The 20,866-nt window shown below is 38.8% G+C and overlaps 1 protein-coding gene across 9 annotated transcripts; it reads left to right on the forward strand.

Annotated features, from left to right (window-relative positions):
• Positions 1-25: 25 nt before the first annotated feature.
• PREPL (prolyl endopeptidase like) lies at positions 26-20,857 on the forward strand. Of its 9 annotated transcripts, none has more exons than XM_040611649.1 (15): positions 30-538; positions 1,081-1,323; positions 3,952-4,149; positions 4,671-4,737; positions 5,385-5,588; positions 7,584-7,707; positions 9,973-10,189; positions 10,780-10,965; positions 12,434-12,637; positions 13,396-13,571; positions 15,019-15,235; positions 15,443-15,592; positions 18,569-18,695; positions 19,777-19,859; positions 20,752-20,857. In XM_040611649.1, exons 2-15 carry the CDS (start codon positions 1,105-1,107, stop codon positions 20,830-20,832), a joined length of 2,253 nt encoding a protein of 750 aa, XP_040467583.1. In that variant the 5' UTR covers positions 30-538; positions 1,081-1,104; the 3' UTR covers positions 20,833-20,857. The 9 variants fall into 9 exon arrangements, 8 of the variants coding, with proteins under 8 accessions (XP_040467587.1, XP_040467583.1, XP_040467584.1 ...); XM_040611650.1 differs by having other exon boundaries at positions 3,955-4,149; XM_040611646.1 differs by having other exon boundaries at positions 31-538; positions 5,382-5,588.
• The last annotated feature ends 9 nt before the right edge of the window (positions 20,858-20,866 follow it).

Genomic DNA, 20,866 nt, shown 5'->3' on the forward strand with positions numbered 1-20,866 from the left:
GCGGGAGCGCGCAGGCCCCCGCCTCCGCGCGCGGGGAGCGCTGCCGTGGCCGGCGGGGACTCGCCGCTGAGCCTGCAGCAGCTGCCAGCAGCGGCCGGGCTAGGGCTGGAGGGCGCGGACGTGGGCGGCCATCTTTGTTAAGGGCAGCGCTAAGAAGGAGACGGGCTACCGCCGCCCTGCGCCTGGCTCTTCGGGCGCAGCGGAGGGGCGGGAACGCGCCTCAGAATGGGTCGCCTGCGGCCTCCGCACCCAGGGGCGAAACCGTGTGTGAAACGGGAGGGTCTTGAAGCTGCGCCAGGGACCGTTCTAGCCGTCCCGGCGTGCGGGCGCTCCGCGCTGACATCAGCTGTACTCGCCCGCCGCCGCTTCTGAAGGGCCCTGCCGCCATCTTGGCTACGGGCAGCCCTGCGAGGGAGCCGGGAGCTGCTCCGGTTCGCCTGCCATCTTACTCCGGGCAGCCCCGCCGCAGGGAGAGCGCGTCCCGTCCCGCCCGCCGCGGCGGGCTCTTCCGCGGGCGCTGCACGGCCTTTCGGCGGCGGTGAGGGCAGGGCTGGCGGGGAGCGGGGCCGGGCCGGCCGCTCTGGCCCTCGCCCGGGCGGGGCGGCGGACGGGGCCGCGGGCGCTGTGGCGCGGGGGCCTTTTCCTTGGCAGAGCTCAGAGCGGTCGGTTCTCCTGCGAGGTGGGCTCAGTTACCCTCCTGAGATAAAGTGATCTTATCGTTACATGATACTTATAAAGGGGGGGGGAAAGCTTGCCCAAAACCTTCCCGGTTTTTGGTTCTTCGACATCTAAACGTCCTTAGTTGCACCTTCCTTCCTCTTCATTGGTCGTTTCACTAGAGTTAAACTTCCAGCTGCCAGCAGCCCGTTTTGCAGTAATGTAGCAGGTTAATACACAAGTTGTGTGTAAGCTTAAGTTTTGCTGTTCCTGCTCATCCGATTTACCTAGTGAATCAATTTCATTTCCTGGAAAGAGAGGAAGTTTTACGTGCAGTTTATGTCATGTATATTTCACATACATGACATGTATATTTCACATACATTTCACAGTGTGAAATGATCAGTGGTTTCGGATTTTCAGATATTTCAGGTTGACTATCAGGAAATGAAGGTCAGGATGTCATGCGTTGGACTGCAAAATCTCCTGCAAAGACTGAGCTTCAGTGTCAAACACTACTCTAAGCATAACCATCTTCAAACAGTATGTTTTTATAGTAAACTAAAACCAAAGAAATGCCACATCCTGCACTGTTCGGGAAGTACGTTCACACACTGGACTGTGCCACCTGGAACTATCCTGCTGTGGAGATTCTTTTCCTGCAAGGTATGCTGTTTTAGACTGAATGTCAACAACCACCTTGGCACATCTGTTAAGGAAGCTAGCCATATTTTTCGAATGCTGAGGAACAATTTTCTGAAAGGGTTTGAAGCAGGGGGATAAATACTAGGATTCCACTTATGTTCAAAGGCATATACCATTGTTCAACTTTCCTATACTCTTTTGATGTAAATCTGCATTGTGGTTGATTTTCTTGTCTTCTAGAAAGATTCTGATAACGTATCAGGAGAAAACTGCAGGGAGAGATCAGCTAGTGTAAAGTGTCCGAACTAGTGACGCCAGACTTAACTACTTTGAATTGGCACAAGAAAAACTTGACTTTTTCTGTGCTGGCCAGTACATCATGGTTCGCACCATATTAAATATTAAAATATTTTATTGACTTCTCATAATTGTATTCATGTTATAAACTACACTTTAAAAGGTAATTGGATTTATTTCTATAAGTAAATACTGTGTAAATGGGTGGCAGTGTATCATGCACAGAGTCAGAAAACGGTCTGAAATAATTTTGGGTTTTCTGTTCCTGCGTTTCTAATACAATTTGTTAAAGGTATTATAAAAGTTTAATGCAGTATGACAGCCTGTAAACCGATTTATATGCATAATGCATAAGTACTATTTAAAAAGAGCGCTGTTTTGGTTTATTTATTTATTTTACCTTAAACATGTTTTCAGATGAATGTGGGATTGTTCTAAAATTGTTTCAAGTTGAGAGTGTTTCTTAAAAGTTAATACAAAGTTTATTTTTTGTAACCCTCTTATTTCTAACCATAATATAAACAGTTCCTAAGTTTGTGTCAGAAATGTAAACAAATGTTTCAAGAACAAAGGCATTCCTAATGGTGAGCAGGTATGGTTCTGTTTATTCATTGGCAGTTCACTAACACAGTTACAAATGCTGGTCTGCAACACTGGTTCCAGGATACAAACAGGTGGCTTTTACCTGAAAGGAAGCTGTGCCTTTTTGCTTTGGAGCAAATGTTTACAAACTGATTGAGATCCTCTGCTATCCTCAAAATCTTTCTAGATGCATTTCTAGATGACTTGTTTTTCCTTAGGCAAGGAGGTGTACAGTAACTGTAATATATACCTACACTGTGGCCACCAGCTCCGTGTAATATTTGCTAATACATACAATGGGAACTGTTGAAAACAAAAGGAGGTGAATCATCAAAAGACTGACAAAGTGTGGAACTTGCCGGAATAAGTTGTGGATGCTAAAATTTTACGTGGGTATAAGGGAAGATGATACATGTACGTGAAAGAGGCTTTTTAAATATCCAGAAACCACATTCAGCTCAGGAACTTCCAGACCTAAAATCATTGAAGGCTGGGGAAATACCTCTTGGGGAATATCATCTGTGCTTGTCCCGTTCTTATGCTTTCCGAAGTATTGTTTGGTTGCTTATGGTTTGTGAAATGGTGTTTTCTTATAGCAATTTTTCCAGTGACTGAGGAGCAGGTGGTACACTAACACATGCTACTATTTCTTTACCTTGACCAATTACACAGTTGCTCCAGAGCTTCTCTAAGGGCTTTCAAGGTTTCTTTGACTTGTGCTTCCAATTTGATACACTAGGCTAGAGGGACCATTGGCCTGAATCAGTAATGAACACTCATGTGCTTTCATGAATGATGCGATTTATATTCATAAATGGAGTAGGTAGTTCCTCCTTCTTTCAAAGACTACTCATAACATTCACATTTTAGATCTCGTGCATTTGTGAGGAACAAACCAGTTCTTAATGCAGAGTGAGGATGGGTAAAAAGTATATGCTGCTTTTTAAGTTTAGACACGTTCATGTAATACATTATTATAAAATTTTGTGTGATCTATGCAGTGTTCTGTACTGTAATGTATGTTGTTAAGCTTATTATTCAATCAAATGAGATTTTACAGCAAGCAAAAAGAAGTAGCATTATTCTAGCAGTTTTAATGAATTTTTTAACATTTTTACAAGAGAAGACAGCTTTGTTGGCGATGAGGTAGCTTTAGTCTGCTCATGGATCATGGAAAACCAGATCCTTAAGCTTATTCCTGATAAAACTATTGCAGAACCAGTGTCAGTTCACCGCTTCACTTCATTCTGTGCCTTATGAACATTTATACTCACACTTTTGAGATGGTGGAGCAAGAAGCTGAACAAGCTGCTAGGACTTCTAGGAACAGGGACGGAGGTGTGGGCAGCATTGTTGTCTGGGAGAGGAAATGAGAAGTGATAGTCTTAAGACAGGAATACTATGGGAAAGCACCTCTGAAGAAGGAAAAATAACAGAATTCCATAAAAATTAACTAAAAACTAGTTCTAGAATGAGAACAAACATATTTACATATGAACAATTAAGAGCATATGTTAATAGTACCCTAAATTTTGAAGAGAAGACCTCAATATATGTGTCAAATAATGCAGATTTGACAATGCCTCCTTAAAATATCAGGAAGAATTGAAGAGAAAAACTTCCTTCAACCATGTTTTTTTTCTTTTTAATAGCATGTACTGTTGTAATAATGCGAAGTCTGTAGCTCAGGAAATATTATTATTGCCCCAATATATTCATATTGGAGTACAGAGTGCTGGCTTGTAGCCATTGTCATCTTTCCTTACTTAGCAGGAAGGAACAAAAATCCCTTCCAAAAGGAAGCAAGATACATCCATAGCAACATCAGAGCTTTTGTACAAGAATCTTCTGAAACTGGAGCAGGAAAACTGGAATGTCATTTCAGCAAGATACAATGCTATGACAAAAAGAATCAAGGAAAAATTAGAAGAATTGCACAAGTATGTATTCTGTTCAGGAAGCCCAAGGGTAAGTGGCAAAAAATACAAACATTTCTCATCACTGAATACAAATAAAAGGCAGTGAAGCCATTTCTCCTATAAAATGCTGGTTTACTGATTATTTTATGGTGGTAGTTTTGAGTTTTGAATATTTTAAGAATTGTGGATAGTAACAGCATGTGTTTAGAACAATTTATACCTGTTATGATAGTGCATTTACCTTAATTTCTCCGTAGGCAAAAGCAAGTAAAGATACAATAATCATCTGACTTTTGGATAAAGAATACAGGACATTGTAAGTTAAAAGAGCAATTGCAGGTGATCTGAGCCTTTTGTTAAATATAGAGCAGGTATAGGTAGCTTCAGTACCCCAACTTCGAAAGAATCTGATGCGTGCAATTCCTTCTTTAGTATCAAATATACGTGCCATGTTCTGTCATTTGTGTATGTTACAATTGTGTTGTATGGAACAATGATTGAATATAAGGGATTCTAAGGAAATAGTCTTAACTATACCTTGGACTTGAAACATGATTTTGTATTGAACAGATCAGATTTGGGCAGAATGTGTACTTTGAAGAGAATGGCTGCATATTTCTTTCAAAAGCAGATGATGGTAAGGGATTTCTTAACATAGTATGATTGTTAAAAATGGTGCGTGTGTATCACTGTATTTTTTTACATTAAAGCTTAATTGTTCTGTTTCTTAAAATAACTAAAAATACTACTATAAAATGATTTAATGATGGATTAATAATTCTAGAAACGTGAATCTTGAAAGGTGAAGAGAGTTAGTATACATTGATACTAAGGCAAGTTTCTGGAGAGGAAAGAAGTCACTTCTTTTCAGAGCCCTAACAACATTTTGAAAGAGGAAACGCACATTCATGCTTTTTTTGTTTCTGAGAGAGTGGGAAAAATTACTGATTGTACTTAGTAAAAACAACTGTGCTTTAGGTATCAGAACTTTAGAATGTAATACATTTACTAGAAGCCAAGGTCTACACTTTTAAAGTGTTTTAAATAAAATCTACAAGACTTTCCCCCCCACACACACACCCCACCCCCGGAACTATAATTTTTTGTTTTTACAGAGTGCATTTGCAAATATCTTGCAAGACAAATATTTGGTGTTAATAAATTCCTGTAGTATGCTCGTGAATATTGCAGGCAGACTTGTTAAATGCTGGCATTAACAACCACTGTTCATTTCGACAGTGCTGTAATTACAGGATTTTTTTGCAATCTCTTTTTATGTAGCAGATGAAGGAAATGTTGACATTTTATTCAGTACCAAAGATCTTGGCTTTTCTGATGCCTTTATTCAACGGATCAGAATTTCACCAGATCAGAGGTACATGGCCATCAGCTTAAAAAGTGAAAATTCTGAAGAAGCAACCTGTGTTGTTATGAAACTTGGTCATTTTCCCATCATGGAAGAAGTAATTCCAAGTGTATTTAGTTTTGGTAAGTTGTTTATAAATATCCTGTGAATCACACCAGTTTTCAACACAACATTTTTGTATAAGGAAACAATGTTTAATGTAATCCTTATAGCTGTTGAATTATTTCTTATATACTATTTCTTCCACGCTGCACAAGTACAGGTTACCTGATATGGATCAAAGTGACTGCTTTCATGATAAAAGTTTTCCTTCATTGCAAAAACAAACATTTATATATGTTTGAACAGTCATGCATGTCATTTTTTTTTATTTAATTCAATATGCTTCTTTATATTGCAGTTATGTCAGTAAATTTTTAAAGATTTGCTCAAGAAATGTTCTAATTATTAAACCCTTACCGCTACAACTGAAGCCACTGACAGCTGTATGCTCTTATCTTTGCTGAAAAGTGTGCATGTGCTACCTACTATTAAGCATTAGCTGGAATTTCAACTGGACTTTAGGACGTGGGTCACAATTCAGAGCCCAATTAAGACAGTCAGGCCTTGAATCAGTTTACTCAAAATACATTACAGAGCTCTACACTGCTGTTAAAATAAGCAGAGGTAAACTGAAGTGAATGGGAAATCTTTTTTTTAGAGCATATTAAAGAATCTAGCAAAAAGAGTGCAATAGTGTGTATACAATGTTCCACATCTTGCTTTTTGGATCATATTCTTATATGTCATCAAGCATACATAGTGCAGTAAGCAATTTGCTTGGGCAGGGCAAAATATTAGAACTGTAGGTAAAACTTCCTAGTTACAAAAATGAAGAGTAGCAATAATTTAAAGTTGTGTTTGCAAAATTAAAGTTTATAATGCCTGTTGAAAACTGGGCCTGCAAATTTGCCAGTGACATTTTTCACTATATTTGATTTAAACATCTATCTAGGTTTGTCTAGAAGAATCAGTACATTTAAGAAACCAGCTCCCTGTTGCCTACATAGGTGTGACAGATCATAGCAGATAGTAATTTTTTTATACTCTTATTATCAGAATGGTAAAGATTACACCCATTTTGTAAACTCACTCAGGTGTAAGTGAGGTACAGCAGTACCTTGAAATACAGAGGTACCTCAATCATAAGCAAGAGAATTAGGTCTTATGACCACTTGCATGCTTGTATTGCATGATATGCAATATCAGGCAGACAAATTAAAGTTCTTGAAAATTGACATCTGTGTTTTTTAAAATGCTAGGCTATAGAAGAACTATATAATTCCCTTCTAAAGGCTTGTCTTCACAGTGAATCCTTAGCTGACTGTGCACTTTGGAGCCACATTGCTGTTGAGATAGCAGGTTGTTTGCATCACTTCACTGTGGTACTTTGGGTTTTGTACTGAAAATTAGTATTTATACATAAGACAGCATACAATAGCTTTTTAAAGTGTATGTATTAAACATCATTCTGGTGGATAAAGGAACAGCAGAGATGGTAGTTTGGCTGGATCAGTCAGCTTACTAAATTTCAGAATAGTAAGGTTCCTGTATTTACACATTGCTAATGCTGGTGAACACATACATCAGCATAGAAAACTGGGGAATTTTTATCTCAGCAGTACCCATGGGACACAGGCATCATCTCTTTTCTCCAAATGGTTTGCGTGCAGTCACATGCAGTGGTGCAGAGCTCATACTCTTACCATTTCATTGACTCCACGTAAACCTGTTTCTCTGCCCAGTTTTAACGGCCACACATCTTCTATTTTCCTTTTACCTCCAGAACCTCCAGAGGGTCAAGAGCTTCCTTTTCCTGGGTACTGGGACACTGTCCTCTCCCTGTTTTTTTTTAAAGATATATTACAAAAATTCTTGTTCTGTGAGATTCAGAGAAAACATGGAAAAATCTTTTTGTGGCTTACCACAGCCTCCGGGATGTAGAGGTGCTGTCTGCAGTTCCACATCAGCTGCAACCCATCTTTTTTAGCATTTGGTCCAGTGTTCATGGAGCTTCATTTTCTCTCAGTAATAGTATATACTGTTCCAAATCTGATATGCATTTGTCTTTTTTCCAGAATGGGCTACAAATGATGTTCTGTATTACACCAGTCAGAAGAACCTTAAATGCCAGAATGTGTTTATGACCACTTTCACTGATCAGAAACATACTAAATTAGTTTATACAGAACAAGATGCAAGGTAATACTTACCTAAAATATAAAAAGTCCTTTACATATTCTATAGTATTTTACCTGTAAAATATAACTGGTTTGGAAAACAAATTCTTCTGTACCATATTCCAAATGGTAAAAGGCATTTTTAAGTTGTGTTCTGCTGTCAGTAGTGCCTTATGCAGTCTGAGAATGTGCTCTGTTCTCCTTTTGATATATGGTCAACAGAGATTTAACTTTCCTCTCTTACCTCATGAGTTCAGCTGAGTTTATAAATGTCAAGGTCAGTCTCAGGTCAGGGTGTCCTTTAATGAATGTGTGACAGTTTCATACAGGGTAAATCAGACTGTGGATTTCATTTTGTTTTCTCTGCTATTGATGTCTGATACATCTTTAAAAAAAAAAAAAACCACATAGAAGTTCAGGCTAATCCTTGCTCTGGGTAATGGATGAGCAAAATCATTACAACATTCCTAGAGATAGAACTATTGTTGACTGAATACCCTCTCAATAACCTTTCTTTAAGCAGTGGTTTAGGAAGACAAGAAGGCTTTTGCTAAATTGAGTGCAGAACTAGTTTTTCAGCCATGTAGCATATGGTAGATTTATACAGCATTCCATACATATTTGTGATTATTCGTAATTCAAGTTATGTATTCAGTAAAGAAATTTCAATTATGCTTTCATCTAAAAAAACCAGAAAAAAATCTGCAATTGAGATGGAGTAAATAAGATCCTTTTGTTCCAGTTGCATTTGATGCATACTTTTGGAAAATCAAGTTGCACTGACCTGACACTTCCCCACAGGGAAACTGTTGGCATAATTCTGAAGGTCATAGTAATTACAGTAAATCTACTAGAAACTTACTCTAAAGGTTCATATGCTATTGCAGCTCATAACTGAACTCGTTCATTGGAGATGGCAAGACATTCTTTTGTTGCCATTGAGCAGTTCTGTTCTACATCTCACCAGCTCTTCTAGGTGCAGTCAGATTTATTATTGTTTTTTAAGAAGCTGAAATTTTCTTCACTTCCTTTAAAAAAAAAAAAAGCTACAAAGACAAAAAAAAATAGTATCAAGCAGAGTCCTTGGGAAGAAGTCTTAAGTGTGTAACCTCCATTTCAGCCGGATTCTCTTAGAGGTAAGGTCAGCAGAGCTGACCCGTTGGAAACTATTGAATGCAGTGCCACCCTGTGCCAAAATAGAGGCAGGAAGCTGATTCCTTGCCGACTTTAGATCCCCTGCTGTGCCTGTCCTCCTAAAGATGTTAAGAGAGTGCAATTAGAAAAAAAAACCAATAGTACCAAAAAAATTTGTTCCTCCACTTGCAAATAATTAAAGGCACTGAAAATGCCATCTAAAGCATCCTTTCCTTCACCAGTCAAATATTTTTAAAGTCTAGAGGTATTATTATTGCAGATATCTGTCTGATCTGTATAAGGCAGATTGCAGTACTCAGCCCTGCAATTTCTTGATGAAATCTTCTGGATCATTGTGTTGGACAGTTTTGCTTTTAGAGACATGCAGTCTTAAAGATTCAAAAGAAACTGATATGTATTAAGATTCCAATTAATTAGGGTGACTCACAGAAATCTGAATCTGAATTTCAGCCCCAAATTGTCTGTTAGCATTCAGCACTGGTTAGCATTCTGTTTCCTGTTTCTAGATTTTAGAAGCATTTCCAGTAGGTAGTTCCTAGTTTATTATTTCCAAAACCAGTTTGTAATTTCCAGCTTTATCATTGCAACACTGTCTGGCCTCTGTACATTTTTGAAAAATAGTCTTTTTTGCCTTACTTGCTTCAAACAAAGATCAGTAACACTTGGGCATTTTATCAATTTGTCTTTATAATAGCTCTTACTTTTCTTTTGTTACTGCTGTTCCCACATGATGTCCTTTATTAATTTTAATTATCTGTTAATACTGGGTTTTTTTAAAATAGTGTTACAAGCTCAATAAAAAGTTATGCATTTTGCCTGAATTTTAAAGATTGTATATGTCAATGACCTTCAGCCTATCTCAGTGATGCAAAAACCTGGGTTCAGTTGGGCAACAGCTCAACTGCTTTCCTTGCAGATTTCGGGTTCCACACACAAGAGTGTGGGTTTTTGAATCCCAGGATAAATGCAGCAGGAATGAGTTTGGAAACCAAGTAGTCTGGAATTTTTCCAGCCTACTGACAGGCATGCTGTTTCTTACCTTGGAGATGGAAGACACAATTCTGAAGCAACTGATGGATTTTTAAAATAGTAATTGTTTAAGCTCCGCCCTCCCCCAATTATCCCTGAACAGGTTCTTTGTGGACATATATTGCACAAAAGATAGGCGGTTTCTCACTATCAACAGCAACAGCAAGACAACCTCGGAAGTTTGGCTAGTTGACTGTAGACATCCTTTTAAGTTGCCAGCTCTTGTACAAGCACGAACAAAAGGGGTCATTTACCACGTTGAACACAGAAATGATGAGTTATATATTCTTACTACATATGGAGAACCTGCAGAATATAAGGTAATTTTAACTGATAATAAGATTCATGGGTTTCATTCAGATACCTGTTGCAGACCATACAGAAATAGTAAGGCTTTTAATTCTGTGCTTCACAGCTTACCAAAATAATGTGAGAGAATTGTATAGAGAGCTGTATGGATTGAAAGACTGATAGTAGTACATGGAGTCTCGCCTGTAGCATACTAGTTTGATTCTAACTTCTTTGGCAACATCAAGAAATGAGTATGCTTTAACAGTCATTTCCCCTGTATTGAAATTTAAGTTGGTGATCTGTCTATATAATGAAACCACTACAGTTCTGCTGGCCACACTGAAAGCACTTGTTGCTGGAAAATCTTCTATAGATTAATCTGTAAGAATTCAACTAACTTTTTGAACTTACTAACTTGACGTTACTGAATTGTTCTTCCATTTTGCCCAAGTAGAGGGAGTTTAAAAACCTCCAGGTTTAATCGGGCAAAACCTCCCAACACAAACTAATAATTTTTTACAACAGAAATGTTGGATGAGATCACCTGTATGTCTGTACCTCTCATTTGTAACTCTTACTACATCTTAGTAATATGCAGGGTTGGGTTTTGTTTTTATAGTTGATGAAGACACCAGTAGCTTCCAGTGGCATGGAGAACTGGCAGTTAGTTTATGCACTGGAAAAGAAAACCAAGCTAGTAGACTTGGAGATGTTCAGTGATCACTGTATTATGTTCCTGAAGAATGCTGGTCATCTTTACTTAGACGTGATTTCTTTTATTTCACATTCGGTTCAGTCAATAAAGGTATGTTTTAGCTTGACTTAAGCAGCCTAACATTTTTCCAGCACTATTTAATTTTTTTTTAACATAACATTATAATGAATCGAAGCTCAATTATAAGAGTAGAAGTGGTTTGGAAGCTATAATACTGTCAAGTTTGTCATTATGACTGATTGTATTACCTGTGACTGTTCAGGATTTCACGTGGTTGCTTATTGCAGCATTTAGAAAGTTAGAAAGCAGCTACCCTACAAGTCAGTTCTTTCTTCAACTTATTACAGTCAAGCTCTTTACAGCTTGTAAATAAGTAAATATTATTTACAGCTTGTAAATAATGTAAAATAAGACTTGATTCCCTAAACACTCTACTTAGTTTTACTGGGCCTATTTTTGGTTACACCCATCAGTGTAAGGCAGGAGACGAGCCTGGCCCTCCCACAGAAGGAGGATTGGAACATTGAAAGGACAAGTATGTACACTGTCCCATAATAAAGGGGAAGAGTTTGATAACTGCAGTACAATTTGTGCTAAGTATTTCTTCCTTTTTCTAGTTGTTGCTAAATATTTGTGCATTAAAACCAGAATGACTCAGTTCAAAACTGATTTCTGGAGACCACTGGATGAAATATTTAATTGGGGTTTTTTTTTGCCTGAAAAATATGATCAGAACTACTTACAAGTTTATTGCAATAAGCTACCAATACTGCATTCTATAAAACTGCTACAGAAAAAGGTTTTCAAAGTACACTGTATGGTCTCTGAAAATTTTGAAAATGGTTGTAGTTTATTTATTCAGAAAGGGTCTGCAAAACCTGGACTTTTGCTGCAATTTCAGAAGTCTCTAGCAACTTAACCCAAGGAAGCAGTGGTCTGGCAGAGGGTTTGACTGTGTCCCTGCTGCTCTCAAAGAATGAATCTTGATTTCTTTTATTCTTAGCAGAGTTAAAAATCTTAAATATAATAACAGTGAATGTCTGAGGGTGAATGTGCCAGGAAAAGGTTTTGTTCTTCACAGTGGCTGGCACTAGGAACAAAGTTAAGAGGCAGGGGTTTTCAGTGGCTTAGCATTACTGAGCTAACTCAAAGCAAAAGCCTAACAACTGACATGGACTTGGCGTGTCCAACATGTTGAAGGAGAACTGGAAGTCAGAGGGGAAATAGGATCTAAAAAATAGAAACAATGCAGAATAATTTCAAAGACTGTTTTTTGTTTTTTTTTTAAATGCACTAATGTCCATTTTAAACTGAATTTGGATTTATTTTTCTTTTTTATTTCATTGTTGAACTTTATCCAATGGCCTTAGGGGAAAAGTTTGGCAGAGTCTTTCACTTTTTGACTGTTTCATTGCTGATTTAAAAGAAAGAGAGACTGTGCTGCGTACAGACTGAAGATAATTAGCTTGATACTCAAAATCTTTTCCTCTGAAGGACATACTAGGCAAAATTTACAGAAGCAGTGTAAGGGTCTCACTTGAAATGCCATGTTTTTCAGCTACCTACATGGGCCTGTGAATTTGAATTGGAATCTCATCCTGAACATACCACGAGCACTTGCTATTTTCAGCTTACCTCCCCAGTACACCCCCCTAAGCGTTTTGCATATTCATTTAAAGAAAATAATCTCATTGAACAAGCTGTGCAAGAGGTACCAATTATTATGAATTGTCACACTACACGTTTACTAGCTAAAAGCAAGGTAAGATTTTTTTCCAGTCCTTTTCCCATTCCCTTTATTCTTCCCTTCCTCCCCACCCGTTTAAAGAAAATGTATTTGGCAGGGAATAGAGATTAAAAAAAATATAAAGAGCAGTTGGTGCTATAGTTACTAAACAGTGGGTGTTTTCTTCAGTGCTATAGAGAAGAACAAGAAAGATTCGTGATAAGATTTTGATTTTTTTTTTTTTTCCATTAACCTGGGTATGCTAGAGGAGACAGGAGTACACGATGAGTCAGGGATCTTAGTATAGTATAACTTAGAATTGCTAATTGATGTATGGTATTGTACTCTCCATGATAAATGAAAAAGATGCTAGCTGTTGAAAAGAACACCCCACAACCAGCTGTACAGTATAGCTCAAGAAAGGAAAGTTTTAACAGCCTAAGTTTAAAAATTGGAGATGTTAATAAAGAGTTTGTGCTGCAGTAAGTGGTAAACTATTTTGTTAATAATAGATATTCTTGGTGTTAAAGGGGGAAGGAAGACTTGGGTGCTTGGGTAGTTTAAAAACTCCTCAGGTGTTGCACTTAAATGAATTTTATACTCTGTGTCTGTAAGCCTACACAGCAGAGGTTCAGTCTCTTGCTTTATTTTTCAAGAGTGCTTTGTACATTCTAAGTGAAAAAAATTACTGTAATCACAAAAAACACATTTTAAAATAAATAATTGAAGTTTTTATTGCCATGTGTCATTGAGATTTCTGCAATATCCTTTATTATAAAATACTCCTTTTCCAGGATGAAACTTTGGTGCCAATTACAGTTTTTCATAATATGAATTCTAAAGAGCTACACAGGAAACCACTTCTAGTTCATGTATATGGAGCTTATGGCATAGATTTGAACATGAGCTTTAAAGAAGAGAAGCTGATGTTAATTGAAGAAGGTTGGATATTAGCGTATTGCCATGTTAGGTAAGTCAAATATAAAATCAAATGAAGATTTTAATCTGTGGGATATACAGATATTTCTTGGTATGCAACTGAAGAGGTAGGGAAATAATTTTTTCATGTAGCTATCTATGCCTAGTTCTTCATGCTTTTCACTTTCATCTCTTACTAGATTTTAAGTAGTTTTTAAAATAAATTTACTTCAGAAAAAAAAAATTCAAGACCACATACAGCATTAAGGTTTTTTAAATCAACAGGAAGATTGTATGTAACTTCTAATCTTTTGAAGTCTCATTACTTGTCTCATCTTTGCTCAAGAAAAATTTTGATAACATTCAAATTGCAGTGACATGCTACCTCCCTCTCTTTCTAAGGACATTGTGTACTAATGTTCAGTCTGCATCTTCTGAAAGCCGTTTGCCTTCCACAGCAACAACTAAGCATTTAACCTGTGTCTCTTGTTCTTTTATTGGCTAAGTCCTCTGTCTCCAGTTTAGCTACAGGTCTACTAGTTTCATAAAACAATGTACAATAGGTTTCACATTTACATTAAGATAACAATTCAGTAGGTAAAGAAGATAACAAAGGAATCACTTTAGAGAGGGGAAGGAAGGGGGAGAATGAGCTATTGTTTGAAACACCAGTTCCAAAACAAATTCAGCATACAAATATGTTGTCTGCTGTATTAAGTGGCAAACGTCCTGTTATTCCTCCTGCCCCTCTAAGTAACTTAAGATGCAAGTCATTAAGATGGATTCTTCATCTAAAGATGAAGAATTTTGGTAGAATAATCAGTTAATGCATTTTAAACTTGAAACCTGAATAAGGAAACTTCAAGTGGCTTAGAACTAGAATTGTGGTTGCGTAGAAAGCAATATAAATACATTTAAAATTCTGTTTCACAAAATACAATTTTAAGTAGTATTTGAAATTTACAAACTAGAAAAGAAGTGTAGTTTTTTCTAGTGTAGTTTTAACAGGCTCAGAATTTAAGCTACACAGTAGACAAGTTCTGAGAGTCTCAGTGTGGAGCTGGGAAATAGCATTTGTTAAAAACATTAAATACTAGTGTTAGTGATATATGTATTGAAAACGTTTTAGGTATCTTAATAGTTTCCTGTATAAAAAGATAGTATTATTGTCTGATTTTGTATTGCCTACAATGACAGTATCATTTCCTAAAGTAGTGATTTTCCTGTGAGTTCCAGGACACAAGCAGCACACAAGGGCACAGAGCACCCTTAGGGAGTAAGGTTTTTCAGCAGTCATCATACATGGAATTTTTTTGTTTGCATGTTGTGTATTTTAGCCATAAAGCAGGGTAAGGACAAGAATAGAGAAAGGAAGAGTTAACTGGGAAAACAAACTCTGGTTTTGCAATTCTGTGGCTGCTGCTGTCCTTTTGTTATCTAAAGTTTTGCCGTGTAATGTTTTCCAAAGAGACTCCAACTTGAATTGCTTTAAATTTCAGGGGTGGAGGAGAGCTAGGCCTTAGTTGGCATAAAGATGGATGTCAGCATAATAAACTCAAAGGTCTCCATGACCTTAAGGCTTGCATCATGCTGCTGCATGAACTAGGATTTTCTCAGCCGAAGTACACAGCACTAGTAGCTGCCAGTGCTGGAGGAGTTCTTGCAGGAGCCCTGTGCAACACCGATCCAGAACTTACCAGAGCCATGGCTTTACAGGTGAGGTGCTGCAGGCCTTTTATGGATTATGACGTTAAACTGCATTTTGTGTTTCATTCTACCAGTTTCAGAATTGGAAACATTCCAATTCAGAATTCACTTTCCTCATTGGTTTGAGAAAACCTTGACTTAGACATTTGAGGTCCTCTGTCCTATTTGCCAACTTTTTTTCTTTTTTTTTTTTTTTTTTTTTTAACAACTTCTAAGGCTCCTTTCGTAGATGTTCTAAATACAATGATGAAAACTCATCTCCCATTGACAATTGAAGAACAGGAAGAGTGGGGAAATCCATTAGCGGATGAAAAATGTATGGAGTATATCAAAAGCTATTGTCCATACCAGAATATTAAGCCACAGGTAAAATGATGTTTTCTGTGTGGAATACTACAGTAATAAAGCGTAGCAGTTTATAAGAAAACAAAAAGTGGATAACTGGAATTTAAAACAGAAAATCTATTTTTTCAGTGCTTTAAACCCCGGTATTTTAGAATTGTCTTAGCTGCTGCTTTGTGTTAAAATGAATCATTAATACAAATCGAAGCTATTTGAGTAATAATCTTAGCAATATTTGGAGTCATAAATGACTACTGAAATTAACTAAATGCCTTCTCCTAAATAATCAATAGATTTCAAAAACTGCTTTTGTTATAGGATTGCCAGGAAGTTGTAATATAATCTCAACAAACCTTCTGTGTTTTCTCTCAGAGTTAACTCAGGAGAGTTAACTTTGGCCTCTTCAAGGACCTACTTGGAGAAATCCCATGAGTTAGGATTCTAGAAGGTAGGGGAGTCCAAGAGAGCTGGCTACCATTCAAGCATGACTTCCTCCAAGCTCAAGACTGGTGCATCCCTGTGAGTGAAAAATCAAGCAAAGTGGCAGGAGACCTGCAAGGATGAGCAAGCAGCTTCTGGCAAAACTCAGAAGAAGGAAATTAACAGAATGAAAAAAGGGACATGCCACTTAAGAAGAATATAGGAACGTTGTCAGAGTATGCAAGGAAGGTTAAGGTCCATTTGGAATCAGATCTGGTGAGGGATGTCAGTGACAGCATGAAGGCCTTCTTCAAGAACATCAGTAGAAGAAAGAGTTACTGAATGACTTATTTGCTTCAGTTTTTACTGCCAAGGCCAGCCCTCAGGAATCACTGACCCTGGAGGCAGGAGAGGAAGTCTGGAGAAAAGAAGATTTTTCCCTTGGTCAAGGAGGATCGGGTTAGGTATCACTTAAGCAGTCTTGACAGCCACAAATCCATGGGCCCCGATGGGATGCATCCTTGAGTGCTGAATGAGCTGGCAGATGTTATATCCAGGCCGCTCTCCATCATCTTTGAAAGGCCATGGAGAACAAGAGGGGTGCCTGAAGACTGGAGGAAAGCCAATGTCGCTACTGCCTTCAAAAAGGGCAAGAGGGAGGGCCCAGGCAATTACAGGCTGGTCAGCCTCGCCTCCATCCCTGGAAAGGTGATGGAACAGTTCACCCTGGAGGTCATGTCAAACCACGTGGAGGAAAAGAAGGTTATCAGGAGTAGTCAGCACAGATTCACCAAGGGAAAATCATGCCTGACCAACCTAATAGCCTTCTGTGGTGGAATGGCTGGCTCGGTAGATGACAGGAGAGCAGTGGATGTTGTGTACCTTGACCTCAGCAAGGCTTTTGACCCTGTCTCCCATAATGTCCCCATAGGGATAGATGAGCAGACAGCGAGGTGGATTGAGAAGTGGCTGAATGGCAGCGCTCAGAGGACTGTGACCAGCGGCACAGAGGCTGCCTGGGGGCCTGTAGCTCGTGCTGTTCCCCAGGGGTCAGTGCTGGGTCCAGTCCTGTTCAACTCACTCCTCAGTGCCCTGGATGGAGGGACAGAGCGTACCCTCAGCAGGTTTGCTGGCGATACGGAGCTGGGAGGAGCGGCTGATACACCAGAGGCTGCGCTGCCATTCAGAGAGACCTGGGCAGGCTGGAATGCTGGGTGGAGAGGAACCTGATGAAATTCAACAAAGGTAAATGTAAGGTCCTACACCTGGGGAGCAAGAACCCCAGGCACCAGTACAGGCTGGGGCTGACCTGCTGGAGGGCAGCTCTGTGGAGAGAAGGACCTGGGTGCTCTGGTGGGCAGCAAGTTGCCCACGGGCCAGCAGTGTGCCCATGTGGCCAAGGCCAATGGGATCCTGGGGTGCATTACAAGGAGTGTGTCCAGCAGGTGGAGGGAGGTGATCCTTCCCCTCTGTGCTGCCCTGGTGAAGCCACTACTGGAGTGCTGTGTCCACTTCTGGGCTCCACAGTTCAAGAGGGACAAGGAACTACTGCAGAGGGTCCAGCGGCAGGCTGTGAAGATGATTAAGGGGACTGGAGCATCTCATGAGGAATGGCAGAGAGAGCTGGTCCTGCTTAGCCTGGAGAAGACTGAGAGGGGATCTTGTCAATGTATGCAAATATCTTGAGGGCGAGTGTCAAGAGGACAGGCTCTTTTCAGCAGTGCCCAGCAACAGGACAAGGGGCAACAGGCACAATCTGCAACACAGAAAGCTCCATCTGAATATGAGGAAAAACTTCTTTGAGGGTGACAGCACTGGAACAGGCTGCCCAGAGAGGCTGTGGAGTCTCCTTCTCTGGAGACAATCAAATCTTGCCTGGGTGCAATCCTGTGCAACCTGCTGTAGGAGAACCTGCTTTAGCAGGGGAGTTGGACTAGATGATCTCCAGAGGCCACTTCCAACCCCAACCACTCTGTGATTCTCCTTTGGGGGGTGGGGAGCAGAGTTTACTGGGTTTTGCAGACTGTCACAGAAGGAAGGAAGTGATTTCCACTGGTTAAATACCTTTTCAGAAGCAAACAATGATATGGAAAAGGAGCTATAGCTTTGACATTGTCATCTCAGAGGAAATCTTTATGTGAAGTAATGTGTGAGCTGTGTTGCATAGCTTCATTAAGTAAAATCTTACTATATAAAACCAACTACTTTTTATGTGTAGAAAGATTGCAGAAGTAAATCTCAACTACTGTTCTAAGGTGAACCATTCCGTGACTATTATTCCCCTTCTTTTTGCAGTCATCAGCAAGCAGCTGGTATCAGACCTTTACTAGCAGGGAGAGGATGTTGTTAATTAACTTTTGCAAGTAGATGATCCCTTAATATGAAGTAATTTTTCAGACCAAAATACTTTTTGCAGTTAGAGTGCTAAAAGTGTTTTTTTAAGAGTAGGTAATTATATAATAGGTGCAGTTTTAGATACGTCATAACAAGTAGTACAGTAAGATAAAGAGAGAAAAAATTGTTACTTCATGAGAAAAATCGGTTGTCAAGTATTTAACTGTTTTTGTTTTTTAAACTCAGTGTTACCCTTCAGTTTTTATCACTGCATATGAGAATGATCAACGGATACCACTAGCAGGAGTTTTACGATACGTTCAGAAACTTAGGAAGGCTGCACTAGATCATGCCAGCAGAACAAGTAAGGAAGGTAAGAATATGAATATGACAGATACATGGAATTAACAAAACCAGAATAAATAGTCATGAATTAAATACCATAGAGATCAGCTCCTCATTTAATGTATTCATTTGTACAATATGATCCATTTAAAGCTCAGAGGTAATTTCTGTTATCGGCGAAGATGAGATGTCCTGTCATATTGACAAATGGATAAACCTCAGCTTCTAAGATGCACTCACCAGAGCCTTAAGAGGGACTAGTTACGTATTGTAGACCTGCCTGAAGATAGCTAAACCCATGTGTTAAATATTAATAGTGATAAACCACAACAGGCTCAGGAAACCCTCTGAGGTGAAAAAAACATAAAGACTGGGGGAGTGAGTGGGGCTCACTCTTTCCTAGGCCTCAACATACAGCAGCTGTTGGACAATGATAGGTGAACCCATACTGTCTAGTCCAGCTGTTGGTACAATCATGCTGCAGTTCTCTACAACACATGGATTAAAAAAAATAATCCTATTTTTACTGCTCTACAAAAAACTACTTTTCTCAGTTTGCTAAAACTGCAGGTGTTAGTCCAAGTTAGAATAACAACAATGCCAAGGCATAAATGTTTTTATACCTGAAACTTAACACCAGCTTTGAGACCTTCCAGCAAAAGGTACATCCAAGCCTTATTATTTTCTAATCTAATCTGGGGAGAGGCTTTTACTGTCAGTACCAAAAGAGAACTTGAATTAGCTTTTCTAAATTTTTGTTATGCCTCTTCTCTGCTAGCAGCACAACTCAACTACAGTGGTTGAGAAAATACAGCACGTGCTGCAATTTTTGTTTTGGTCTTTGCTCAGGAAAAAAAGCGCATCTTTCCAAAAAGACCTGGAGAGAGAACACACACACACTAAATATATACACATTTTTTAAATATGTAGTTAATAGCAATACAAACAGTTAATCCAGCAAGCCCCTGTATGATTCTGTTTTTTTCTTAAGGAATAACAGAATTGTCAGGACAGAAGGCAGAATTATCTATCCTTAAACAACTCGCATCCCCACTTAGCTTTTTCCTTGTTCATTCAATGTTAAGTGATTGCTAGCTTCATTGTTCCAGGAAATTGGATCCCTAACATAATCTTAGACATCCAGGAAAATGGCAGTCATTGTGATTCATCCTGGGAGGATTCACTGAATGAGGTATGTTCCCTTTATTGCACACATCTGTAACATGTTGGAGGGAAGTGTCCCCTCTGTCGATACTTCAGCCTCAGTAGTTCATCCAGTCATTGAATGTGTTTGAAGTATCAAAAGAAAAACACTGCTTGAATTAAGGTTGCTCTTGGAACCTGTTTATATATATTGCAAGAGCAATTATATATCTATATAAAAGATCTGCTGTTTTTATATATATATAAACACATAATTATATATTTATCAATATATGTATATTTTAGATATGAGCCAGTGACAGAGCCAGATTATTGAACCTCATTGTGCCTTAAGCCTCAAAGTACTGTTAAACTCCCACTGTAACGTGCTAAGAGCTTTGAATGAAATGTTCCAAGTTCTGCAAAATATTGTTCCAGCCGGAAAAGTCTTGTGCTGTACAGTATTAAGTGTTTAAAATTGTCATACTGTCTACTTCCATCTTTCTCATGAGTAAAACATGTATGATGGGTTTGAACTTTACATTCTGAAATGCATGGTCTGTATTATCAAAGGACATTACTACAACTAGGTTTCCAAGATTTTGCACTTCATACAAGTGTGCGTGTTAAAAGCAACATACTGCCAAGACCTGACATATTGTTACAGATGTCTCAGATTATCACAATTAGATACAAATTTTATTACTGTTAACCGTAACAAATCCTAGCAAATGTTGTTTGGTTGTGGTGGCAGTTATTCCCAAAGTGAATTCATTCTACCCTGAGGTAGAAAATTTCCTCATTCCCAGAATGAGAAGGAGCCTCACTCCATCTTAAGGCAAGGTATTGCTTAGCATTAGTATGGGAAAGGAAGAAGGTTAGAATAGCTGTACAAGAACCTGAAGTTTTATAATGCAAAGAATATTTTTATTTTTTTTTAGGTTGCAAGGCGCCTTGCTTTTCTGAACAAAGAACTTGAGGAAGTATGCCATCTTGAACATCATAGCAAGTCCTGCAAATAGCTAATAAACACATTGACCACCTGAAGAGCTTCAG

This window comes from Falco naumanni, chromosome 12 (genome assembly GCF_017639655.2).
Source record: "Falco naumanni isolate bFalNau1 chromosome 12, bFalNau1.pat, whole genome shotgun sequence".
NCBI classification, from domain to species: Eukaryota; Metazoa; Chordata; class Aves; order Falconiformes; family Falconidae; genus Falco; species Falco naumanni.

Excerpts from the sequence above, each read along its gene's own strand:
- PREPL (XM_040611646.1), top strand. The coding sequence starts at position 1,105 with ATGAAGGTCAGGATGTCATGCGTTGGACTGCAAAATCTCCTGCAAAGA. Across the intron at positions 10,190-10,779 it reads GAGAACCTGCAGAATATAAG|TTGATGAAGACACCAGTAGC; the intron begins GTAATTTTAACT and ends TTGTTTTTATAG. Across the intron at positions 18,696-19,776 it reads CAGCAGAACAAGTAAGGAAG|GAAATTGGATCCCTAACATA; the intron begins GTAAGAATATGA and ends TCATTGTTCCAG.